Source organism: Carassius carassius, chromosome 33 (genome assembly GCF_963082965.1).
Source record: "Carassius carassius chromosome 33, fCarCar2.1, whole genome shotgun sequence".
Classification (NCBI taxonomy): Eukaryota; Metazoa; Chordata; class Actinopteri; order Cypriniformes; family Cyprinidae; genus Carassius; species Carassius carassius.
The window spans coordinates 4,789,576-4,817,535 of record NC_081787.1 but is presented as its reverse complement, the minus strand read 5'-3'; the positions used below and the strand labels follow the sequence as shown (position 1 = coordinate 4,817,535).

The following is a 27,960-nucleotide window of genomic DNA, read 5'->3' as shown; positions in this document are numbered from 1 at the left end:
CAAAATATCTTTTGTGTTCCACAGGAAAAAAAGACAATATCCCTTTAATTTCTGAATAACTGATATTACATACAATAGCTGACACAAACACAATCTCACTGTTCTCAGCATGGGTTTGTCTATATATAAGATTTTTTGGTGTTTTCAAGGTTGCACAGCACATTGAGCTAGTGTTTTGTTTGGACACACATTATCAAATGAACAAGAGTTATGTTGGAAAACAGACACACAGAGTCAGATGATCACAATAGGGTCTCTTGTTAGACTGGTCTGACCTCACTCATGTTTGCACAACTGTCAGCTATACAGTTGTGTTCGACCATGTGTTTGCTGGCCCCTGTAACATCCATGGCTCTCCTGTTTTCCATAAACTGCCCAGGAGTCATGGCACATGTCTCTGAGCAAGAGGTGCGCACATCAGATTAGGTGATATGGCCCGTTTCCTCTGCAAGTACAGCAGCATTTGCATACTGTTTGCTGCAGGTTAGCATGCCAGTCTGGAGGCTTGTATCACTATCAATCAATGTCACAATGAGAGCAGAGCAAAGAGCATTAGCTCGTGTCAGATCTAATCAGGGCTGATGCCAGGCCAATGCCCTCACTAACACAGAGATGATGATAAAGTCTGCAGACAAACTGGAGTTACCCTTTCAACAGAACCTCGAACGACTCTGCCCACGAACTACAAAGTAAAGAAGTTTCCTGCTTTAAATTCCATTTCACAGCTAATTTATTCTATTAGCTTGAGTTTTGGTTGGTGCATATGAATTCTTGGCATGATTAATTGATACAAAAGGTGGGTTTTCCAGTCATGGCAGCTGTGCAATTACCCATATTGGACTTGAGAGCACTGCAGGGGAAATGTATAGATTTTCACATAGAATATGACTGTTATTTTATATGTCAAAGGCTTGGTATTGGCATACAAACTGACGGATCACAATAAATGACCATCATGAAAAAGATCCTGCATGTTATCCAGCCTGAGCCCTTGAAACTATGCTTTTGCTATGAGAGGCTTGCAAAATGTAATACACTTTTGCTAAAGGGAACATAAAACCAGCCATCAATTTCACTGGCCAGAAAATATGATAAATGATAAAACGCAAGAAAAACAAAAACAATACACAAACATGATTCCATTAAAAATGCCTTGAAACTAAAAGTAATTGAGCTTTTTCATAGAAGGAAATCCATCTACAGCTGATAGATCCTGACTGTGGGCCGGTGTATTTTTTGGAGCCACTTTCTCTGTATTGGCCAATGCACCAGCAAAGACTCACATTTCATCTCATGGGAGTGAAGCATACGCATCTAAGAATTGCAGCGTTTAGGCATCCGCATTCACAGAGCAATGCTGTAAAAAGGTCTGGGAAGATAGCATTGCTCTCCATTTCTGTGTCGGTTTGTTTGTATCCTCTAAGGAGCCTGCGGTAGCTCTCTAGATGTTTCGGGGCATCTAAACTATCAGCGGTTGAAATGAATATACCATGTTTGTTAACAAAGCAGGCTGAAAGGAAACTGAGGAGCAGGTCTGTGAGAGAGAGAGTGAGAGGAAAATGCAGTATCTGTACTATCCAAGCCCAAACAAGTTATGTATGTCAGAGTGTTTTACTGGCCTTTAAGCAATTAAGCCTTAAGAGCGCTTTCACTCCACAGCTCCATAAAAGCCAGACTTTAGTGCACCAACAAAACAAAAGGTATAGTAGGGGCATGTAGGTGTTCAAAAAACGCTATGATTCCTTTGGAAAATGTTTATGGGTGTTTGGCAGTTGTTAGGGTGCTACAAAAGAATGCAAAATTATTAAACAAAATCCTAAATGAAAATAGTAAATTGAAAATAAAATAATATATGCAACTGTTCAAAAGTTTGGGGTCAGTATGATACAAAAAAAAGAAAAGAAAAACAATTAAAAGAATACATTAAGTTGACAATATAAAAAAGGAGAAATTCAAACAGGACAGCTGTTTTCAACAATGATAATAGTAGTGGTTGCTAAAAATTTGGCTTTGTAAGATACATTACATAATATATTAAAATAAAAAAACATGCAAAATGCTATAATATTTCACAATATTACTGTTTTTATTGTATTTCTGAATACATAAATGCAGCCGTGAACATAAGAGATTTAAAAAAAAGAGTGTGTATTATATTATATGATAAAAATATGAATAAAATTATAATACAAGTAAAAATAAATGCAAATGCAAATACAATTAATTAAATTAAAATAAACAGAAAAAAGTCACAATAACATCCACGAGTCCTATTTGCTTTATTTTTCATAAAAGTTACAAATCGTTACTATGTAAAGCCTATGTTGGATTTCTTTTATTTTTATTAATTAATTTATTTTTCAAATTGATGGGCCTATGCAGTTCTTGATAAAATTAATAACGTTTACATTTGTATGACAAAAATGTTGTACTGTGTTGGGTCACCACTTAACGTCTAATGTAAAGTTCGTGAACAGAAGCAAAACCAGCTGAGAAGCATTTAAGTATAAGATATATATGAAGGTTTCATGGAATAGAGTGAGATAGCAAGCTGTGTAAGTTGTGTATTTAGACTCACTGATGAAGTTGGTCTGGCCAGTGTAGATGGTGTACTGAAGCTCATAGGAGGTGACGCTGAATTCATCTTCAGAGGTCCAGTGCACTGTTATGGTGTCATGAGACGCTGTGCAGAGCTCTTCACGTATAGACGGAGGGTTGGGTGCTGGAAAAGAAGGTAATCGTCAAGACGGGATATACTGATTCAGTTCTGAAAAAGGGATGGCTGATGTTATTCTGGCCATTTGCCAGATACACCATGTATTCTTTAACTTTGCACTACATTAACAGAAAGATTGTTTCAGTTTTCTCACTGGTTTTACCTGTCAAATAATCCAGTCCTTCTAGAATTTTCTTTTCTCTGGAGAAATCAAGTGCAAAATTGTCAAAAGCCTCGTTCAGATTGACATCTGGGATGAGGACCTGGGAGGAGGCGGTGGCCATGGCAACTCTGGGTGGAAAGAGGGGCACTGGCAATTAATTTATAAATGTTTCTATTTACAAAAGTCTATTTACAGGATACAAGACTGTATGTGATTTCACCCACAGTGACAGAAAAGATAAATATCATCTGGCAGCGCTCAAACCCAGAGAAATGTTTGTGGCACATGAATTTCAAATAATACTGAAGAATGTACAGTCAGTAAGGATGCCATGAGAGCAGAATTTCAGTATTTTCTACCAAAACCACGGAAATGTCGGTTCTTGATAAATATTCTGATGCCACAGCAAAACTCAATAAAACAAAAATGCTACTGATCAGAATATTTTATTTAAGTAATTATAAATATACTTAAACAATTATATATTAAATTACAAATTAATTTATTAATAAAAAATTTACAGATTAATATTAAATTATTAAAATATTCATTATATTTTAGAATTATGACATGTAGTCCTCAATTATTGCTCTATTACACTCAAAATAATTTGAGCATTTTTTTTAAGATTTATGCAATTTAATTAAAGGTAAAATTCCATCAAAGTGAATTAAATGTAATAATCCTTACTTATTTTAATTGAATTATCCTTAATCAATTACTCAGTTAAAATACATAAGGATTATTCAATTAAACTTTTAATTAAATTATGTAAAACTTTTTTTTTGTGTATTTAGTATTATATTTATACAAATATATAAAGCATTGAAACATATAATATTATGTATAATTAATTTATTAAATTGTTATTTAATTAAGTAAACATTGTTTTTAGAATTTAGAAGTTTTTCAGTAAACAGTCAGTAATTTTTTTAAATAAAAATATAAATTAGTTTTATATATAATTATTTATTCAGTTGTTATTTAATTCATAAAACACAATTTTAGGTAAAAAAAATCTATAATAAAGAAAGAAATACAATAAAAGCAGTGAGTAGATTTTTTAAAAATAAAAATATATAAAATATTTATATAAAATGATACAATTATTTTATTTACAACATTGTTTTTATATAAACTTTTTCAAGCAAACAGACAATAACAAAGAAAAAAATAAGAGCAGTGATTAGTTTTCTTTTTTGGTAATATTGTTGTTCAATTATATAATGTCACATTATTATTTAGCTAGCATTAGGTCTATTAGACTGCCTGATGCACAGACCTGATATTGCAACACAGATCCATTCTGTTTTTGCACCTGACAAAAGACAAACTAACTGTGTTTACATTAATTGCTTGCCAAAACAGGCTTATAATAGCACCAAAAAAGTCACAGTTTGGTCATTGTGTCACCAATGCAAAAAAAAATGTGCTGGCGATGGACATTAACACTTTGTAGTCGATTAATGCATATACAGTACACGTTATGAGGCATTTTCTCCTGATAACCCCGAAAAGAACTTAAATTACACTTTCAGTTTAGATCGCACAGCTAAGAGCAATACATCAATCGAATCTGTAAACAGTTTACTTTTTTTGTATACAGACATAATAAAAACAGAACTTTTTGCACTTATAAAATAAAGATAACAAACAAGGTGTGTTGTCTGCAGCCTTTGTCTGCGCCGATCTTCATTTACAAACGCGTCATTAAAATGAACTGTAACTCAGTGAATACTCAACGAAGAGACATGAGAGAGATATCTATAGAAAGCCTGACATGTCTACTTTTAAACTAAACAAGTGCTGCTGAAAACAAATATTCTGTGATAAAGTAATCCATATGAAAACAACGCGATGTCTGTTTTTCACGTCTCCCTTCATTATATCTAATGTGACCACGCCCCCGCGCTGAACGCTCTATTCAGATTCAAACTGAAGCGCGCGGCTTGAATACGGCCACAACAAAAGACAACCCAGCCAGACTGTTCTTCAAGTTTTTTTTTTTTACTGTTTGCTTCACGATGAGAGGAATAAGACATAATTCACCTCATAAAGATGTGACGTGGATTACCTCAGGTTTTGAGATTTGGATTTCCTCAGAAAAAAAGAATGAAGTGCTTTATTCCACAGAGATCATTAACATGACTAAGTCTCTTTTTATTTATTTATATACTTGTACTAGTTTTCACATAATGTGTAAACATATTACTAGTTAGACTTTTTCCAAACTATAATTCCTGACTAAATATTAAAATCAAGTGAAACATTATGAAGTTTCAATAACAATATACAATACTACTGTGGCGGTGTGGAGAGTTGCTTAAAGTTGAATTCACGCTGGCAGCGGCAAGAAGTGCAGGCAGAGGCAGTGACAGTGTGTGTGTGATCTCACCTCTCTGCCACATTCCTGGCCGTCTGGAGGAAGCGGGCGTGGTCGTTCTCCTTCAGGCTGTGCTCAGCCTGTGTGATGAGGGCACTCGAGCGCTCCAGACACTGTCTGCAGTTCGCAATCTGTTGGGCCAGCTTCCTCAACTTCATCACCTTAACCCACATACATGGCTTTTACAATATATTCACATTTTTATACGAGAGATGTATGCATGGAACTGTTATAAAAACTTTCTGTGCTATTAATATTATAAATGTTTACATTCTTCAAGATGTTATGAAAAACAATGTGCCCTAATGGAGCATTTTCTCAAAAACTCATCACCCCTTGGCTCTTCATCACAGCCAAATGAGCCCTTTGTTTTGTTTGCTTTGTGTGTAATTACAGCAGAGAAACAAAGTGTCGGATTTTGATTTTCAGTTAAGTTAAAAAACACATTTAAAGACTGGATTAGCATGAGCCATTAAAAACTTTGTCTTTTAAATTTGATGTCTGTAAATAAGTTGTGAGCCAAATAAATTACACAGTCTCAGAGATGCTAACAAGAAAATGTTTGATGCACAGAAAACATTTTCCTATATTAGCAATGTTGAAAACAGCCGTGCAGTTTAATATTTTGTGAAAACTGACGTATTTTTTTAAAGATTTTTTGATGAATAGAAAGTTAAAAAGAATCACATTTATTTTAAACAGATTTTTTTTAAAAATATAAATAAAATCTAACGTCTTTGCTGTCACTTTTGATTTATTTAATACTTCCTTGCTAAATAAAAGTATAATTTTTTAAATCATATATATATAATGTAATGGCTTTGTGTCCTAAATACATTAAAAAAATTATTCAAATGAGATTATACAAAAATAAGCATGAACTACATTCCTGCTTAAATATCAGACATATTGGTTCGAATTTACAGAAGAAAAAAAAAATAGCAATCTTAAATACTGTTACCTTAATATAAAATAATCAAAGCATGAAATAAGATTTTGCTCATACCACCCACAATACCTGAACACAGATTTTCTATGAATTGAGCATCCTTCAAATAACCCCATGTTTCATGCGCGTACACATTATTTTTCTTTTGCGAGGGAATGAGACATTTGCTATGCTTCTTCAATAAGCCAGTAAATCATTGAAGCAGGATCTAGCCTATGCCATAGTGTAGTTCAATAGAGAAATGGGATACTGACTGGAAGGAATGATTGGAAGCATTCAGATAAAACAAGAAAGGAGACAAAAATGTTGCTTGGTTTTGTAGAGGATTGCATTAGATCAAATTTAAATCTGACACAATTTCTTAAAGACAGCTTTAAATGATTTGCTTTGATCAGACGATTTACTGCTAAAAGGTTTCAGAATTTCAGGATGGCATTAAAGAAATTAGACTGCCTCAGAAAAATAAACAGAAAATCATTTCAGATCAGCCTGAACAGCCAAAGCCTCAGATCAAATCTTGCAGACACTTCGCGTCTGGGTTTATGATCCCAAAAGCTTCCTTAATGCTAGAGATACAGGCACTTTGTGCTGGAGCTGCATTACTGATGTTTGCAAAAGGCCAGAAATAATCTCATGTTGCAGGCTGTGCATGTCGACTCGGGGCTGCTGTGTTAGAGTACATCACTGAAGGCCTTATGTAGACACGTCTGATGGACACTACTGCATTTGTCTCAGTCTTTCACATCAAATCACCCAACAACAGAGAACCACAGGCTTGTCTCGGGGCTCAAATCCCCACTTGATAAGAGTGTGAGCTCAGGCTGTCAAAGTTAAAGTGCCTGTGCGCTGAACATTCACTCTCAAACACAAAATGCTCAGACAGATGAACTGGAGCAGAAAATCTTACTCTTCAGTTCTGGTAATGTTTGATGAGTGTCAAAATATAAAACATGGAACAATGTATGATCGTTCTTTGTACAACTGACAGCTCGGATCCTACAATCTGACTGGATCATCCATGTTCAAAGCTGTTGCAAAAGTCTCTGTATTACTTGACTACTGTAAACTGCTTACATTTGAAGTCACATTCAAAGTTGTTACATTTATTACTCATTAATAATAAATAACAATTTAAATACATATGCTGCCATTCAAAATTTTGGCATCAATATGATTTTTTTTAGTTTTTGAAAGAAATCTCTTAATCTCTTATGCTCACTTAGGCTACACTTATTTGAATAAGAACACAGTAAAAACTGTATTATTGTAAAGCATTATTACAATTTGAATGACGTTTTCTATTTCTGTGATGGCAAAGCTGTCACTTGATCCTTCATATAGAGCGAGATGCCCTCGCCATGCCTAGGGCTTGCCAGTTTCCAGTTTCCAGTTTCCACGTAAAAATCTATTTCTCTCCCATCTGTTTCTCTTAAAGGAACAGTTCACCAAAAATGAAAAGTTTGTAATCAATACAGTATTTACTGATTCCCATGTTGTTCCAAACCTTTATAGCTTTTGTTCTTCTGTAGAACATAAAATCATTTTATGGACATACACACACACACACACAGACACACAGACACACACAGACACACACACACACACAAACACACACACACACACACACACACACACACACACACACACACACACACACACACACACACACACACACACACACACACACACACACACACACACACACCTTCTTGGACGACATGGGGATAAGTAAAGGTAAGTAAATTATACAATACAATTTTTTTTAGGTGACAATGAAAGAAGCGAAAAAGTTTGATATTATACTCTGAACTTTAAAGAGTTTATAAATTGAAAAGCAAATCGAAAACTTTCCTAAATGTGTATCAAGTGCTTGATACGAGTCTGACTTAAAATTACAATTCGGGCCGCCTAATCTGTCTGGGTGGTGAAAATAGAGAGAAACTGTACCTTGGACTCTTTGATCTTGACAGCAATGACCTGTTTCCTCTGGCGAATTATCTCCACCAATTCATCACACTCCTCTACCAGCTTGGCTTCATGCATGGCTGTGTTCACCTGCAGATAAGAGCAAAGAGTTTCATAAAAAAAAATAAATAAAATACAATGGCACTTAAGCAGTCTGCTGGGATAACTAAGTTAGTCCAGCCTCTCTGCTTCAGTTCATGCAAAATCCATGAGAATATCAACATTGTGTCCTGTCTGGAGTGATGTGGACCATATCATTACAGAAAGGAGAGACATTTCAGACTGTAAGTCCATTTGTTCCTTAGATCATATTTGAATTCCTGTACCACACTCATTGATCCACTTAAGCTGTTAATCAAGCACACACACATTAACACTCATGCATTTAAATAGACAATTAATGCACATATTGCTTTAATAGGGTTCAATCTCATTAAGAAAGCACAGAAGCCAAGCACAGCACAAGCCCAATATTTTATTGAATTTCGGGCTAAGCAACTTTTGTTGTCAAGCTGTATCCACTCACACAGAAGAAACCTGCTCAATATCGGACAAACCCTAAAGATTAAACCTTTTTTGTGAATGCCTATAAAATAATCAGTGAATGCATATGTCTTTAGCATGGTCTATGATTGCTTTCAATGCAAAGTCAATAAATGTATGATAATTACAGAGTCAGACTTGTAACACAAAGGTCGTGGGTTCAAGTCTCGGTACCGGCAGGGATTGTATTTTGGGGGGAGTGAATGACCAGCGCTCTATCCAAAAATTAATACCATGACTGAGGTGAGACCCTTGAGCAAGGCACCGAACCCCCAAATACTCCCCAGGCTCCGCAGCAAAGATGGGTTCCCACTGCTCTGTGTGTGTGTGTGTGTGTGTGTTCACAGTGTGTGTGTGTGTTAACTACTTACTGCTCTGTGTGTACACTTGAATGGGTGAAATACAGAGCACCACATTTGGCTACATGTCACTTTCACAAAAAAAAAAAAAAAGTAGCTACCGTTGCCAGAATTTTACTGTAAAAATATTTTGGCAACATTTAAAATGTTTGAGATTTAATTAAATTTACAGTAAAACCAAACAAATAAATCTGAAAAAAAGCTAAAAATAAATCAGTTTTTTATTTTTTTACCTGTATAATGTTTTGACAAAAACCTTAAAGGAATAGTTCACTCAAAAGTGACAATTTGTTGAAAATGTCTTGTGCATTATTGTGATTTTTTTATTGGCTGTTTGGACTCATTCTGACAGCACCCATTCACTGCAGAGAAGCAAATACTGCAGCTGAGGTCAATACAAATATAAGGTGTGCTGTGTCAAACACACAAATACAAAACTCCATCATGGTCACACACACACAACACTGAAACATTACTTTAACAACATAAGATGCAGCAAAAATACTGCTGTACACAACTGATAAAGTACGAAAAAAAAAACATCAAATGTCAGTTGTCACACAGAGAATTCTAGGTATATGAGATGACTTGTTCTGTTTCATCTTCAAAAAATTTACATTTAACAGTATTTTACTGTAAAATTGAGGAGGACGGCTGTGAATTTAGATCTATTTCCATTTTTCATTCCGTATAGAATAAAAGAATGTACTGTTAACCAATTAACTGTTTTTAAAGTAGCATTTTCACAGTCTTTTACAGTTAAAATTACAACCATTTCTATGGTTTAGGCATCATTATAATCAGAATAATGCAAACTTGTTTAACCAGGCATTTTACACGAAGTTGAACATGTATTATCTTTTTGATGATTTGCTGTCAATCCCATAATGCTCAGCACAATTCTACCACTCAGCTACCCTAGAGAGTAGAATAAAAATGAGCAAACGGACATAAATGGTTAGTCTGAAGGAAAGCGAACATCTCTCTCACTATCTACCACCATCGCAGAGCACTTTGGCTCAGTGGAAAACTGCAATGATGGATGACCCCTGCTGTTGATCTGTTCCTTATTACACCTCTTAACACATCATCCTTCCAGGGATTAAATACATTCCCATAGCTTTCCTTGGGACTATAAAGGACTCTTCTGGGGTTGGTATGAATGTGATGTGTGACCCCATTTTACTGTAGCGCCCACACCCTACCGGTCTAACCTAAGTCAGCAATGACCCTGAAGGCTGACTCACTTGGCACTTTGGCAGATTCATGCTGAGACCTTTAAAGTGTGCACAGACGTTTTGTCTATGCAATAGACTGTCTTGGATTGGATTAATGTTTATTGGACACTTAAAACATGAACAGGGAATTTAGTCTGCACTCCCTTACAAACACTTATGCTGAATCTTTAAAAGAGTTAGACAAGGATTTTATATAAAACCTTTTAATAGTTATAGCTGGTAACTGAAATGTTGTAGTTGTTAGGTGCCAAAATCTAAGCTTGCAAAATAGTCTCAAAGGAGTAAGTCAGGGTATTCAAAACTACATTTACAATACATAAAAGTAATGAAATGTAGATGCAGTTTTGAGCTTGCTCCATAGGGACGTCGCTGTGCGATGTAGGTATCATAATAAACTAGACTTGCATTTCCCGAAGGAATAACCAGTGATTGAAATAAGAAAAATAAAGACATAGTAGAAGTATTATGATTAGGGCTGGGTACCGAACTTCGATGCCTTTATGGTATTGAACAAAAAACTTCGATACTATGAGTATCGAAAAATTATTTATCTTTTGGGGATTCAAATTTCGGTTCCATACGGTTCCATTTGGTAGCATACGTGCATGTAAGGACCTAAATTCGCCGTGATTGGCTGTCCACCACCACGTGACAGGGAGGATTTCTGAAGATAGTCACAGTCACACAACACAAGTGTAGTTGTTTTTTCTCAAAACGTTTCCGTTTTACAATGCCAAAGAGGTCTAAAGAGTATTGCAACCAAAGCCGGGGTTACGGTTTAACTGGTTACCGTGTTATCTGGTGACCAACTTCCTGGTTTTGGTCTCCGCTGCAGATGTGCTGGAACGACAGCAGCAGATTCAGCGATTCTGAAAGCACAAACTGACGTGATATTAAGTGTCTAATAAGCGCAGACATGCTCATTGCATGACTGTGATATTCTTGTAAAGATTACAAGTTATTAGTATGATCGGCCGTTTCGCGGCTGAAGTAAGTACGATAAACAAAAAAATAAAGTATGTCTGTGTTGGCGGGGGTTTCGAACACGCGCTAAAAGACGGCGCGCCGCGAGACAACAGTCACGAACCACCGAGCAACTGATCTACACCGAATCAGCTCCGGATCTCTGGATTCAAGACAAGAGTCTCGACGGCACATCGTGCAGCTGCTGAATCAAGGAAATGTGACCGTGTTAACTTGTGACCTGTGTTTACCTATTATGAAAATAAACCATAGCAGAACGATGACTACATTTTATGGTTCATGATGTTAAAGAACATTTCATGACTTCTCAGACAACTGTACATTTGTGGCTACTGTGGGTTAATTATAAACTAAAGAAAATGTACCATCTTTTTACTATGGTAAATATGAGTTAACGATAGCGTTTATAATTAACCCACAGTAGCCACAAATGTACAGTTGTTTGAGAAGTCATGAAATGTTCTTTAACCCACAAATGCAGTTTGATTTTGCACTAAAAAGTTTTTTTTTTTTTTACATTCCTTTGCATTTTAGTTGGTTCAATATTAGCCTGTACACAATATCATTTGTTTATTTATTTATTTATAATATGTTCATGTTGTGGCAAAAAGGTTTATCTTTTTTTGTTAATTAAGGCCAAGTTAGGATTGATACCAATCCTGAGTGTCTGCTGGCACACCCCTATCCAAAAAGCACAACCAGTTGTATTAATAATGTTATCCTGAGGGTGAAGTGTTACCAGAATTAGTTTTAATTAAGGTGAAAAATAAAAGTTTTGTGTTTAATGTATTTGTGTTGATGTTGAAATAGATTTTAAAACATATGGTATCGAAAAAAGTATCGTTAGGAACCGGTATCGAAACTGAGGTATCGAAATTGGCACCGGATCGAAAGATTTTGAACAATACCCAGCCCTAATTATGATGGTTCAAAAAGTCATAAATATGGACAAAGAAAGCTTAATATGATAAAATGGATAGTAATACACTATACTTAAGGAAAAATAGATATAAGAAAGAAGACCAATTACAATTTTAGTATACAAATATTACAATAATGTTCTGTAGCTCAAGAGGTAGAGCAAGGTTTGGGGTTCGAATCCCAGGGAATACATGTTAGGAGAATATTGTTAGCTTGAATACAATGCAAGTCGCTGCTAAATGCATTAATTTAAATTTATCTCCTTAGGTGGATATTGAACATTCTAGATCAGAGGTATACAATCTTGCTTCTGGAGGGCCACTGTCCAGTAAAATTTAGCTCCAACACATATTAAACACACCTGAACCAGCTAATCAAGGTCTTACTAGGCATTCTAGAATCTTCCAGGCAGGTGTGTTGATGTAAGTTGGAGCTAAATTCTGACCAAGGACCAAGTTTGGACTAGAGGCTGACATTTATTTGGGATTCCCGCGGGATTGGGAACAGAATCACTATTAATCACGGGATTGGGAGGGGACAGGAAAAAATGTCAGCGGGAGTGGGCGGGACCGGGAATACACTTTGATCCCCAACTTTCTACACACATATAGCCTACCTTTTATATAAATAAACTCTAAACTAGGGGTGTGCGATATGACAATTTTTGATCGTGGACAATAAAAATGTCTCCACGATCTGCTTTTGAAGAAATATCGTAGTATTGTGCTACAGCAAACTACAAGCATGAAATTTCGTAGTTATTTATCATCAGTTAAGTCATGAAGTTTCCAAAAAGTCGATTAAAGCTGTCTTCAAACTGTGCAAATGGAGCACCAGCACTATCTCCCTCATCTAATATCTGATTTAATTCATCAGCTTATTAGTACAGACTTTAAGTTAAGGTCAGAAAAGGTAAAGATTTGTGAGAAAATACTATGCGTGTCAGATCCGCATCATCTTCTTAAAACAACCAAAATAACTTAATAACCCAACTCCGGTGATGTCTGTTAATCAAAGAAAAAAAGAGGAAATCAATAATGATATTCAATTATACTATATTCAACTATAGTCACATTAAATATTAAACGTATTGTAATGGGTTTAAGTGAAGATTTTTTTTAAGTTCACTTAAATTAGAAATTGTTATTTTTTAAAGTCTACTAAATTTTAAAATTGATAGCTCTCAATTATACTGTAATGTTGAATGGCAATAGTCAATGGTAAAATATTAGATGAAAAAAAAGACATCAGTAGTACTGGTATCAGTGATACTTGCCTCGAGTCATAAAAAGATGCCATTAAACAAATATAAAAAATATATTTTATTATAATTCATGTTGTTTCTACATTTATTTGAAGATTGAATGTGAAATGATTGCAATATAAAAGTATATTTAAAAACTTCAATTTTATGTGGGATTAATCACAACTCATTTCAGAAAAAAACTTTTATCACTTAGTTAATTATTTTTATTTGATTATTGACAGCACTGTGTGTGTGTGTGTGTATATATATATATATATATATATATATATATATATATATATGAACACATGATAGGTAAAAATTGATAGCCTGAATGCACTGTAAGTCGCTTTGGATAAAAGCGTCTGCTAAATGCATAAATTTAAATTTAAATTTCCATATATATATAGCATTATATTGTATTCAAGTATATAATACTGTATAAACTTAAAATTTATATTATATAATATAATTTTATAATATATTTTAAATTATATACTATAATAATTCTAAGTTTAAAAAAATAATGATAGACAAGTCCCATGAAGAAACACTAACAGGGCGTGCTGGCCTCAAACGCCTAAACTCCACCCCACGCAATGTATTATAACTATGCAGTGTTGAGTGAACCAATGAAAGTGAATTGTGATAGTTAGAAGACAAAATACTAAGACTGTTTTTACCATGTATAATTCTACCAGAACTAGTTCTGAAAAAAAAAAAAATAATAATAATAAATATATATTTATATATTGCACATTTAATAGAAACAGACTCAAAAATTCAGCAATTTATTTTTCAGATTAAGCCCATACACTAGTGTGCGCTGCATGAAATGACTGCAACAAGACTCAATATTGACAAGGCTCATCAGTTCCTGACCTTTAGCTCTTCATATTGCCACATTTTTAAACTGCTAATCCACAGGGCGAGAAAGACACTGGAAGCTATAAAAAGGTTGTTAATGAGCTCCAGCGGTTCGCTTTGGGTACATAAACAATCTAAGTGCTGTTGAACAGATGCCACTGAGCAGAATTCTGTTTTTTGTGGCAGCTCTGATTACTCTGTATCTTTCCCGAATGCTGACAGATGGGGGCAGGTCTGAGTGCACTAAGTGCACGGCTGTACAGTCGTGGCCAAAAGTTTTGAGAGTTACATAAATATTAGTTTTCAAAAAGTTTGCTGCTAACCTGCTTTTAGATCTTTGTTTCAGTTGTTTCTGTGATGTACTGAAATATAATTACAAGCACTTCATACGTTTCAAAGGCTTTTATTGACAATTACATGACATTTATGCAGTCAGTATTTGCAGTGTTGGCCCTTCTTTTTTTACAGGACCTCTGCAATTCGACTGGGCATGCTCTCAATCAACTTCTGGACCAAATCCTGACTGATAGCAACCCATTCTTTCATAATCACTTCTTGGAGTTTGTCAGAATTAGTGGGTTTTTGTTTGTCCACCCGCCTCTTGAGGATTGACCACAAGTTCTCAATGGGATTAAGATCTGGGGAGTTTCCAGGCCATGGACCCAAAATTTCAACATTCTGGTCCCCGGGCCACTTAGTTATCACTTTTGCCTTATGGCACGGTGCTCCATCGTGCTGGAAAATGCATTGTTCTTCACCAAACTGTTGTTGGAAGAAGTTGCTGTTGGAGGGTGTTTTGGTACCATTCTTTATTCATGTGTTTTTGGGCAGAATTGTGAGTGAGCCCACTCCCTTGGATGAGAAGCAACCCCACACATGAATGGTGTCAGGATGCTTTACTGTTGGCATGACACAGGACTGATGGTAGCGCTCACCTTTTCTTCTCCGGACAAGCCCTTTTCCAGATGCCCCAAACAATCGGAAAGGGGCTTCATCTGAGAATATGACTTTGCCCCAGTCCTCAGCAGTCCATTCACTATACTTTCTGCAGAAGATTAATCTGTCCCTGATGTTTTTTTTTTTGGAGAGAAGTGGCTTCTTTGCTGCCCTTCTTGACACCAGGCCATCTTCCAAAAGTCTTGGCCTCACTGTGCATGCAGATGCGCTCACACCTTCCTGCTGCCATTCCTGAGCAAGCTCTGCACTGGTGGCACTTCGATCCCGCAGCTGAATCCTCTTTAGGAGACAATCCTTGCACTTGCTGGACTTTCTTGGACGCCCTGAAGCCTTCTTTACAAGAATTGAACCTCTTTCCTTGAAGTTCTTGATGATCCTATAAATTGTTGATTTAGGTGCAATCTTAGTAGCCACAATATTCTTGCCTGTGAAGCCATTTTTATGCAACGCAATGATGGCTGCACACGTTTCTTTGCAGGTCACCATGGTTAACAATGGAAGAACAATGATTTCAAGCATCACCCTCCTTTTAACATGTCAAGTCTGCCATTCTAACCCAATCAGCCTGACATAATGATCTCCAGCCTTGTTCTCGTCAACATTCTCACCTGAGTTAACAAGACGATTACCGAAATGATCTCAGGAGGTCCTTTAATGACAGCAATGAAATGCAGTGGAAAGGTTTTTTGGGATTAAGTTAATTTTCATGGCAAAGAAGGACTATGCAATTCATCTGATCACTCTTCATAACATTCTGGAGTATATGCAAATTGCTATTATAAAAACTTAAGCAGCAACTTTTCTAATTTCCAATATTTATGTAATTCTCAAAACTTTTGGCCATGACTGTACAAGACGCTCCTATGGGGCCTTCCTCATCGCCGGAGAGTCCGAGTGGCCCTGTTAAAAATGGATGAGGGAGAGGCATATGCATAACAGCGTGGCAGCCCTCACCACATTGCTGCACACATGTCCACTCGGTGGAACAGCAACGCAACAAAGCGGACCTTTGCACGCAGGGCTAATAACCCACAGCGGCCCAGAGAGCGAACCTGGAATGTCAAAGAAGGGAGTGGTGGACTCCAGGCTTCAAATCACCAAAGGTAAAAATGAAAATTCCCAACTGAAAGTGCAAAGTTCCCCAGACACCTTCAATCCCTTGACAGCATCACTCGTGAGTTATTTATACATGGGTTCTCTCAGGACATTTCCTCCACTGTTAGTAGTAACACTTTTGTCTAATTGAATCAAGCAAAAACTTTGCTATGGACACTATTTTTCACATAACGCTAACAAAGACCCCTGTAAACATCGCTGCATATGTTCTTCTGAAGTTACACGAATGCCAAAGGATCTTTTTGATGTGTATTTTCATCTGGAAGATGCCATTTGTGAAGAGTTTGCATCTGGAATACATTGCATTCATTCATTGTCGAATGTTAGAATGATATTCAAGCAGATAATTGACAATAGAGGGTGTGAATCTGCTTTTAGACATTTAGACAAATGTGACCCTTAAACTAGAAAGTGATGCATTCCAGATGATGCAATCGTTGACCAATCTGTTAATGGCTCATACCCAGCTATATAGTATGGAGGAAAGAAAATATTAATGGTATGAGTTCAAGTTTTACACTCGTTTTAACATCTCAGTGTTAAAGACACACTAACAACTAATAACCGCTGCTTAACTTGAATGAACCACATCAAACCCCAGACTAATCCAGCCTTACTCCCATATATGGGCTGCCCTGAAAAATGATTGACAGGCTGAAAGCACCACAAAGTCCTCTGATTGGCTAAACTGGTCATTAGAGCACATTTATGTTCTAACGATAACATCCGAGTAAGTACCACAGAATATAATTTTGATTATTTCCCTTTAAATTTGGTCACATAAATGCACATACAATGGACACACATCAGACCAGCAATACAGAGGGTTTAAAGAGAGCCATAAACAATTTTTTCCTCAGTTGCCTGACTTCTTTCTCCCGTGGAACACAAAAGAAGATATTTTGAATAAAGTTTAATTATTATTATTATTATTATTATTATTTTTTATTTTTTCATTTAATATAAGTCAATGGCGAAAAAAACAAAACAAATAAAATACAAATACAATAAAATGGCATTACACTGAAGACTGGACTGAAACAACGGTTAATAAATCACATTTTTAATGTTTGGTTAAATTCCTAATTTTTGGTTCTAATCTCCAAATCAGAAATGTGAAAACTGTATTTTTGTTTTATTTACTTAAACCATTCTATTCTTTTTTTTGTTTGTTTGATTCACCCTTTTTACAGAGATGACAGGTCTGAACTTTTACTGACTCTCCAACCTTAATTCAAGCACATAAATGCACTTTATCATGATTATAAGTATGAAAATCAAAATACCATCATCTAACTGGCTGCTTGAGGATAAATCCTGATGCACATTTTTCGTTCTTGCCAGTTTTATACTTACAGTGGAGGACCAAAGTTCACAGCTGAGGGATTTTGGGTCAAACCTTCAGCATTACATCTCTAAGACATTTAATTTGCAGTGTCCCTGAAATCTGGCTTACTTATCATTATCACACCTCATGCATCTGGTCCTCAATAATTTACTGTGGCTTTCAAATAAACATGACACAAAGGGCCTGGCCGTAAAGAGACGTTCGGTGACTGACAAGCTGTTCAGTGAACATTCTTACAAATTTCCGATTTGAATAATTGATCTAGATTTTAATAATGAAGGAGAAAATGGAATGGAATGCAGTTAAAACTTTATTTATTTATTTTGGATTGGTTTAACCATTTTAAATCGCCTTGAGGGTGTTCAACTCAATATAATATACGTAGCTGGGGATTTACTGCAGAAAGCTGTTTTTAAATGCTTTAAAATGAATGGCCTTCACCACACTGACTCGCTCAGCTGAGGAGTGAGCTACATTCAGAGAGTGCTCAAAGCAGCTGGTGGTATGCAGAAGTTTTTTATGTGCAGTTCAGCTGAGGTTAAAGACGTGCTACGCATGTAATCCCCTCAGGGTTCAACAAGACTGATTCAGCTAATGAAGTAACAATGCCTTGTCACCTGCTTTTTTTCTCAAACAGCAAGGACAACCATCCTGACAGAGTCATTAAAAAGGATGCTCGCATCTGAATTTCCCTTGTGCCTGATGTCTTAGTGCGGATCTTGAGTCATATTTGCAGTAACAACAACTCGCTCAGCCGATGTTCAAGGTGACATTATGCAAAGCCCTAAATATATCCCTGGTGACTTGTTTGTCATGCCTTTAATAAGCTCTTATTTAAAGATAAAAGGCTACTAACAGACTTTCAAAAGGACTGTTTACCGTGTGTGCATAAATATGCCACATCACTACCAAGCTGTGGCTGCAAATATATGACATGTAACATCTTGTTGGTAAAATCAATTAAAATGCTCACCAAGGCTGTATTTTTTACCCAGTAATACAATATATTCAGTAATATTGTAATTTTTTTGTGGAAACAGTTTTTTGTGATCACTGAATAGTTAATTTTTTATTTTCTTTATTGATGAATAGAAAATTCTAAAGAAAAAAAAATAGAGATAGATAGATAGATAGACAGAAAAAACCAACCTTCATTGGAAATATCAAATATAGAAATATCAAATATATATTATTCTTTACACTTTGTAATTGCATCCCTGGAACAGCCTTGTAACTCTAACAAACATTTGTAGCTCAAAAGGGCAACAGACATTGATTGCGACCTAATTTGTTTGAGGAAAACATCTGAACATGGATTTGAAAGTATATAAGAGGAAGTTTGATGATGAAGAATATAATGATACATTTGCTGAGACTCACCTCCACCTGTTGACAAATCTGGATGAGTTTAGCCATCTGGTTCTCTAGCTCACTGTTCCTCTTCACCAGATTGGTTAAGTTATTCTCCAAGGTTTGCTGTTGGAATGGCAGAGACATGGCATTTAGACAGAATGAATCACTCTTTTACTGCCTGACATAGACAAGCTTTTTACCATTCATCCAATCAAGATATTATAAACACAAAACAGTTTTTTTTTTAAAGAAATCAATACTTTTATTTAGCAATGAGGTATTCAATTGAATACAGATTTTTCGGGGGGCACCAAATCAGCATATTAGAATGGTTTTTGAAGGATAATGTCACAATGAAGTCTGAAGTAATGGATGGCATCACAATTACATTTGAAAAATAAACTAAAATAGAAAACAGCTGTTTTCAACTGCAATGATATATTTATTTTGATCAAATAAATCAATGGAAGTGAACAACCCAATTAGAATATATGAATTTTGTGCCATTAAAATGATTAAAAACAACAGCATATAGGTTTGGAACAATTCTTTTTGGTTGAACTTCCCCTTCAATATAAATACACTCCAAAAAAAGATGGCTACATTTGGAATTTAAAACCATCACATAATTCATCTGCTTTCAAGGGACTAAAACTGACTTATTTGAGGGCAGCAGATTATTTTTCCCACTGATCCTGATCTGTTTTTTTTTTTTTTCAAGAATTAAAGAAAAACACTGTGTGGATGATATTGTTAGTGCAGGTGAACATGGATAAATGATACAGAGTCCACAGAGATCCCACAAAGACTGATTAGATTCAAAACAAGCAACTGACAGCAAATTAGAATCCACATCACAACCACTAATCATCACTAACGAGAAACTGTGTGCGCTGGGCTGAGACTTTCACACTGGGGGGAGGGTGTCCTAATTCATGAGCTCTAGTGTACACTTTGCACAAACTAAATTAAAGTTTAATAAGTGGTTTAAGGTCAGAAATTGTTAGTTTAGGTCACTGTGAGACAGGCCGCTTGCATTTTTTAGCTCATGTAAAAGGGATGATGTACTGTCCAATATTATTGAGTAAGGGAGTTTAACACTACATACAAAATATGTATGAAGGTGTTGCATTTCACTGAATCACAATGGGGAGAGACAGAGAAATGCGTAATTAGTTAAAAGAGTCGCACATGCTTCACTAAAATACAAGTTTGAAAGATAAAGAGGGAAATCGTAGCGACAACTTAACGAGAGCCGTCCCATCATGCTACATGAGCAGCTGTACGAAGTGATGACCCGCACAGCGGGAGACAGGAGAGAAAGACATGAACATGGTGCTGAGATGAACAGCTGATTTTAATGACATGAGAGGAAACAAAAAAGAAGCACGAGCGGACTGAAAAACATGCAGAAACTATCGGAACAACAACATCAGCATACAAAAGCGAGAACAGAGCCTTTATGTTCTCTTGTTTTGTGTTGTTGGCTATTCATGCATATGTGATGCAGCCTGACCCTGTCCACCTGCACGTCCCGCACCCCCCCGTCTATGGCCTGAAATGCTGTCTTGCACACATCCAGTACGTAGATTGTAAAAGGCAGCCGGTGACTCACCGCAACGCTTGTCTTTGATGCCTCCATTAACGCTTCAGAAACTCTGGCAGGGCTCACTTGAAAAGCCTATGAACACACACACATACACACAGCCTTACTGGTCTGGCCCACTGATGGACGCAAGTATTATTGCCCCTGCTCTGTCCGACGACTGGTTTTCAGCCTCTCGCGTGCTTTATCCTTCCTGCTCTGCTGGGTAAATGGGCTGGAAGCACCTCCGAGCAGGTGAGGGTGTCTATGACAGACTGCTTATTCTCCGTGCCCTGATAGCTTGCTTTACTCGGGGGCTTCTTGCATCAGGCAGTCGCAAAAGTGCTTGTTTGGGGTGTCAGCATTTTAAAATTCAAGCTCACCCAGCAAGAACAGATGGGGGTCATTAATTAAAGACTGAACAGTCTAGGATGATTTATACATCAAAACCAAGTATCACCTCCCAGGAGACAGAAGACAAGCTGCCAGGGGTGAACGAGCTTTGAGCCCAATTGAGTAAGGAAGAGAGAGAGAGAGAGAGACTGATAGTGATAGGAAGGAAGGAAGGAAGGCAATGATTGACAGAAGGAAGGAATAAAAGTGAGAAATAAGGAGAAAATGAAGGAAGGAAGGAAGGAAGGAAGGAAGGAAGGAAGGAAGGACGGAACAAGGAAGGAAATAGAAGTAAATGAAAGAAAGAAAGAGAAGGAAGGAATAAGTGAGAAATAAAAAGAAAAGTATGGACAGCAGGAAGGAACGGTGAAAAAAATGGTAATGAAAGAAGAAATAAGGAAAGAAAGAAAGAAAGAAAGAAAGAAAGAAAGGAAAAAACAAACATATGGAAGGGAAAGAAAAAGAAAGGAATAAGGAAGAAAGGGAAAAAATAATAACAGACTGTAACGATATCACCTTCATATTCATCCGGAAGAAGGAGGCGGGAACCGGCGGACAATCAAAAACATTTTAATAACAAAATAAACACAAAACAGCGCACCAGCCCCTCACGGACGACTGGTGCGCATAAAATAAAAACCAAAACACAACTAAAAGCCCAGGCCTGGTCCTCTCTCGTCCTTCACTGTCGTCGCTCCAGTTTTATATCCTTCCATCTCCTCCATGGGCCTCGAGACCGGTGGGACGAACAGGTGTAGTTCATCTCCAATCACTCCCCCGGCCTCGCTCCCATGTCCCTCGGCCCCGCCCCACTCGTCACATACCCCCATCGCCCCTCGCAGGCCGGGGGGTACTCCCGAGACTGCGCTCTACTCCCCCCCCCCCCCCCCTCCCTCCGGGGGGGCCGCTCCCGGGGACCTGCGGGAACCTGGGGGTAGGACAGGCGAGGCGAGAGAAAAGGAGATGGAAGGAGGAGCGACAGAGACGAGAGAGGGGAGAGAGGAAAAAAAAAAAAAAAAAAAATTCCGGTTCCCAGACGCACCGCTGCTCGGCCCTCCACCAGCTGGGTGATCTCCTCCGCGGTGCCTGGCGGTGGCACTGGACGGCCCTCGGCGGACGGCACGACACTCCTCCGCCGCCCGGTGGACGGCGACGGCTCCTCCGGTTTTGGGCAGCCGGCAGGAGTCCCCCGTTCCCTGCTCCTCCCCGTTCCGGCGGAGGCAGCAGGCTCCGGCCACCTGGCGAACGGCGCCGACTCCTCCGCTCCCTCACGGACGGCAGCCGTCTCTCCACATCGTGGGCGGCCGGTAGCGAGCTCGCCCGTCCCCGGCAACTCGCTCCAGCCCACCGCCTCGAGCGTCCATGGCGCCACACTCCTCGCCAGCTCGTTGGCACCGCGGATTCACCACAGCGGCGAGGGATCTTCAGCAGCGCGTCCCTCCTTCTCCCGGGCTTCGGCACCACTGTAACGATATCACCTTCATATTCATCCGGAAGAAGGAGGCGGGAACCGGCGGACAATCAAAAACATTTTAATAACAAAATAAACACAAAACAGCGCACCAGCCCCTCACGGACGACTGGTGCGCATAAAATAAAAACCAAAACACAACTATAAGCCCAGGCCTGGTCCTCTCTCGTCCTTCACTGTCGTCGCTCCAGTTTTATATCCTTCCATCTCCTCCATGGGCCTCGAGACCGGTGGGACGAACAGGTGTAGTTCATCTCCAATCACTCCCCCGGCCTCGCTCCCATGTCCCTCGGCCCCGCCCCACTCGTCACACAGACAAACAAAGGAACTGACAAAAGAACAAACAAAGAGGAAAAAGGAAAGGAAAGGAAAGGAAAGGAAAAGAAAGGAAAGGAGGGATGCTGAAATAAAGAGAGAGAGAGAGAGAGAGAGAGAGAGAGAGAGAGAGAGGCCTCAGGACAGCAGACCTGGTGTGGTTTTGGCTTAACAAGTCTGAAGTACACACTCATTAAAGCAGACACTAGACTTCAAAGACAGACAAAGACACAGCCGTGCAAGAGGAAGAGCAGAGAAAGAGAGAGAAAGAGAGAGAGAGAGAGAGAGAGAGAGAGAGAGAGAGAGAGAGAGACTGAAGAGAGATAGAGACAGAAACACACATAAAAACTCTGCTCTATCTAATATGAAACAAACAGAGTGCTGCAGTATACAAAGTGACACTGTGGCATGACAAAAGAATAAAGCAAAGAGTGAGTGAGAGTGAATGATATGAAGAACTAACAATCTAGGCTGTGTTCTGGGTGAATTTATTAAGGTTGAATTACATCTGCATATACTACTTATATTAGCAAACGATTCACAAAAAGAATCAGACAGCTTGGATGTATCAAATGAATCAAACTTGGTTGGAAAGCTCTAGTCCAAATGATTCACAGTTTGACTAGACCTTGTTATCAGATAAGAGATTAGCCCAGATAAAGGGGGAAGGCGAGATGTACAAGATATTTGTTGAGTTGAGTTTGATGCTCACAAAGTAGGCGTTACACGCTTTAACAGGCGTGCGCCGCATCCATTAAATTCTGGGTCAGAGCTACAACAACAACAAATCCTGAAAAAGAATTCAATCCCGAGGCAAGAAAACAGACTTCAAAGTGGGTGTGTTTAATTATTCTGTGATCCTCTCCACTTGTGTTTTTTCAGGGAACACGATGCGGAAACACAGCAACCATGCTAACAACGGGCGGTTGAGTGCGTGCATGTGTCAGCAACCAGAGCCTGCTGGGAAATGTCGCTTGCACCAGATAATATTCCAAACCAGCACTCTCCAGAGACTCGCAAACTCGGTCTAATGAGAAGCCACTGTTGTTTCTTACCAGCCTCCGTTCTTCTAATTAATTAGACAGTCATTTAATTCTGTCTACATTACCCATGTTTGAGGCTTGTCTGGGGAGTGACATTAAGCTTTTAACACAGTGGAATGCACCCCCTTCTCTCCATCAAAAAGAAAAATAAATAAATCCCATAACGCTGTGTTTAAAGCTTTGACTCAGTCAAACCATCTAGCATGCCAATACTTCTAATACACATAAAAATGTACTGTTGAGGTTAGAAGGGGTAGGTGTGTTTTTTTTTTTCTTTCTAGTTTTTTTTCTCCCTTTTCTATGATAATACCTCATCCTTATAGAATATTATTTCTGGAAAAAAAAAAAAACAAAAAAACAACTAAATATATAATTAAATCCTTAATTAACATCTCACAATTCTGACTTTTCTTTTTTTACATTTCCAAAAACCACTAAACATTGCAATATATTTAGCTGATTTGTGTACTTTCATTATCCCAAATGTTTAAATCCAGATAAATAAGCAATTTTAACTAGTGACATGGACCGTGTCGATAGTCGATAGTGTCGATAGTGTCATTGTGTCGCCTGCCAATGACATCATAACCCCTCGATTTCCAGTTTTATTTTGTAGAAAACATATGGAAACGCCAAAGACCTTTTAATATGTTGTGCGTTTTAATAGATCGGTGTCAACTGCACAGAGTAGCATTATAACAGAACTTTCAAATGTATCTAGTATGATAAAACAGCGCTGCTTTTTCCCCACATATGCACGACTGGAAGGAGTGAAAGCAGGTTACTGTGGCATAATAAAAGCTCTGCTGTGTTCAGAGGCCTTGTTTCACCTCGACGTCTTACAGGTTTCATCTCGCAATTCTGACTTTTTTCATAAGTTATCATCTTTCAATTATTACTTTTTTCTTGTAATCCTGAGTTAACATCTTGCAATTTTGGCTTTTTCTCTTGTAATCCTGAGTAGCATCTAACAATTCTGACTTTTTTCTTGTAATTTGAAGTTAACATTTTGCAATTCTTACTTGTTTTTCTCAGAAATACAAGTTCATATCTCACAAATGCAGGTTTTCAACTAGTAATTGTGAGTTTAATTATCACTTTTTTTTCCATGCAATTCTGAGTTTACATCTTGCAATTCAGCCTTTATCAGCAAAAAGTCTGAATTGTGAGATATAAACTCAAAATTGTGAGATAAATTGCAATTACCTTTCTAATTTTTATTTCACGGCTGAAATAAACTTTCATAGTTCCCTGACCTCACATTATCTATCCGTCTACTTATTTCACCGGGAACAGATCATCAGCCTGAAGACCACAGACAGGAAGACATGAAACTCCACTGACTAACCGGCTTGAAGGTAAAAGGACAAGTGTCAGAGGAATTTGCTCGATCTCATGGGGAAGACAAATGTGCTTCATGCTAAACAACTTAATAGGAATATATTTGAGTTAATTACAGCCACGGTGGACATTAAAAGGAAAGGAATTGTTAAGTTAGACAATAATTAATTTTAATCAAACACAGAGCTTCTTTGGGCAACACAGAGGCACCTTAGACTTAGCTTTGTATACTTTTTTAGGTAAAGACCGTTTATGTAAAATGACAAGCTTTTTTTAAATAGCTAAACTTGCCAGAAAACTGTCAGAAAGAGAGGCTTATGGCTTTTTTAGTAAATCCATTATCTCCTCTTAATGCGTGCCTGGAAGGCTGATATTGGCATCTGCTTGAAAGAGGAGCATGGAGGTCACAGTTAATGGCCGATGTGGAGCAGGAGCAAACTCTGGGTCACCACAGTAGAGGTCACAGTGAAGAAGAAAAAAATAAAAAAGACATGCAAAGCTGATGAAACTACATGAAAACAATGCATGGTAGAGGCTGTTACATAAAAAAGCCTAAGCCCTTGAGAGGCTCTAGAGGTTTCAGATGCAAAATGGAGTTTGCGGATTATTTATAGCTGCAAAACTTCTGAGACTGTTTTGGAAAGATACGGTCTCTTCCATTTGACTTTGAACCCTAACTGAACTCAACCCTGCATGCTCACTGTAATCATAAGGCGAAGACAACTTTCAGCCTGACATCAGTCTTTGACAGGCAGCATAACAAATGGTTAATTCAGAAAATTAATTTGCAGAAACAAGCCTTGGCTCATCTTCCAATGAGTTATGAGTTGAGTGCTATCAATTTGGACAAGCAAGGGAACGCTAAAGACTGACTCACGTGGCCGGTCTGCTAAATGGCTTTACATTTCATTTGTTGAACACAATTAACTGCTGTAGATTTACCCGGGATACGAATGACATGGTGATCCACTTTGGTCACCGTGATTTTGCCAAGTAAGACATGTTCCCCAATCAACATCTTTTGTTACTTTGGGTTTGTTGGACTAAACCCAATCCCTACCTTTAAACTGAACTCTACCCATAATTTATTCCTAAAATCAGTGTGAAATAATAGCTGATTAACAAGGGTGTAGAAGCACCTAACCCTGATTGTAAGCCTAAAACAGATATTTCCTGAAAAGTTATCCCTCAGATCTGATTGGTTGATAGGAATGTTGTTCCAGGATCAACAAAGATGTTGATCCAGGAACATGTTGTACTTGGTGAAATCACTTCACCGATTCAATTGATCTGAAATAATGTGCATGCTAATGACGAATTGAGTGTTTTGATTGGCCTTGGGGTTCAGGCTGGTCTCATTCTTCAGTTTAAAATATCACATGCCTCCTGAAGCCCAAAACATTTGGCTGTAGATTGGTAAAGTGTACACAAGCGTGCACAGGTGCACAACTTATATCACCACCCAGGAATGCTGAACACAGCCTCCAGACTCTCAATAGACTTTGAAAAGTGGTGTTATGAAGTAAAGGTGAAAGAGGGTGGGTACAGAGCAGAGGTGGAGAGAAAAACTGCACTGTTGTGTATTCAAGCCCATAAATTATGCCTGTGCTTGGAGAACAAAAACAAATCTACAATTGGTGCTATTGTGCGTTTTGTTGTTTTAGCTGATGGCGTACACCCTGGAGATATCGTGGATGCTGTAAATCATTTGACGGGGCCTCGAATGAACTAAATGAATTGTTCTCATTTAAGTTCTCATTGAAACTCATCAATTCAGGACAGTTCTTTCTTTTCTTTCAGGGTAATTCAGTTAATGTTAGACAACACTTACTGTATAGCAATTATGTAAAAGGTAAAAGGTTTGAGTGCTCTTCAACTCATAGAGAGTGATTTTTTTGGCATACCTGTCATATATATTCCCTCTCTTGAAACAGCAAAGCATTCACTAAACACCTTCAAAAGCAGCTGAAAAACGAGCTGAAACAGTGCTGTGCCTTGAATATTTCCATTCACTGTCATTCTTTGCAGGACAAAACACACATCCTTTCAATGTAAATTGGACTTGTAATAGTTTTGCACCATATTCGGACAAAAAAAAAATGGTTGAAATTTGTTTGGCACCCTATCTGAATGATGGCTGTGGGAAGCTTAGAACTTGTTTGGTTCAGGCAAGTTTGAGATCGTCATTTAGTACTTCTTTGAACATGAATTGGTTGAAATTAATTTGTCTTTTTTTCAGACACTTCCCATAATCCACCTCCCTTTGAGACCTTCATGTTTGTAAGTTCTGCAGAGTAGGATTTGCCAAGGGGAACTCTCAAAACAAACATGTCCTTCTCAACTGGAAATCCATAAACCCATAGATTAGCAATACCCGGATAAATAACTCAAACGCGAAGCAAAAGAAAACATGATTTCCCTCTGTTCAGGCAGAGCACATGGGGAGGCATGTGCAGGGACTTGCCATTTGAAACATTCAATTGTGGATGAATGGTGAGTCACGCTGTCACCCTTCATGAAAAGACCTTCTGTCCTTCTCCTACATGTTCTTCTACAACTCTCTCACTGTCCTATGAGTGCTGAGAAAGAGCAAGGATGCCAACGGCCAGAGCAAGATTGTGTCAAATGTTGGCAAACTGAATAGCAGCATTTTTACACTGGATCCAACTGTACTGAAATCCCTTACATTTCTTCTACGTCTTTT

The 27,960-nt window shown here is 37.8% G+C and overlaps 1 protein-coding gene across 5 annotated transcripts in view; it reads right to left on the bottom strand.

The window, feature by feature from the left end:
• The window catches only part of LOC132113541 (probable E3 ubiquitin-protein ligase MID2), a 124,396-nt gene that overhangs the window by 13,867 nt on the left and 82,569 nt on the right, over window positions 1-27,960 (bottom strand). For 4 of the 5 annotated variants that reach the window (XM_059521351.1, XM_059521352.1, XM_059521349.1 and 1 more), the window contains exons 3-8: window positions 20,724-20,789; window positions 19,136-19,231; window positions 8,159-8,266; window positions 5,275-5,423; window positions 2,880-3,007; window positions 2,579-2,722 (exon numbers count right to left, since the gene is read on the bottom strand). In XM_059521351.1, coding sequence (XP_059377334.1) covers window positions 2,579-2,722; window positions 2,880-3,007; window positions 5,275-5,423; window positions 8,159-8,266; window positions 19,136-19,231; window positions 20,724-20,789 — 691 coding nt within the window. The remainder of the gene's footprint in view (window positions 1-2,578; window positions 2,723-2,879; window positions 3,008-5,274; window positions 5,424-8,158; window positions 8,267-19,135; window positions 19,232-20,723; window positions 20,790-27,960) is intronic. The other variant, XM_059521353.1, reaches the window with a different exon arrangement.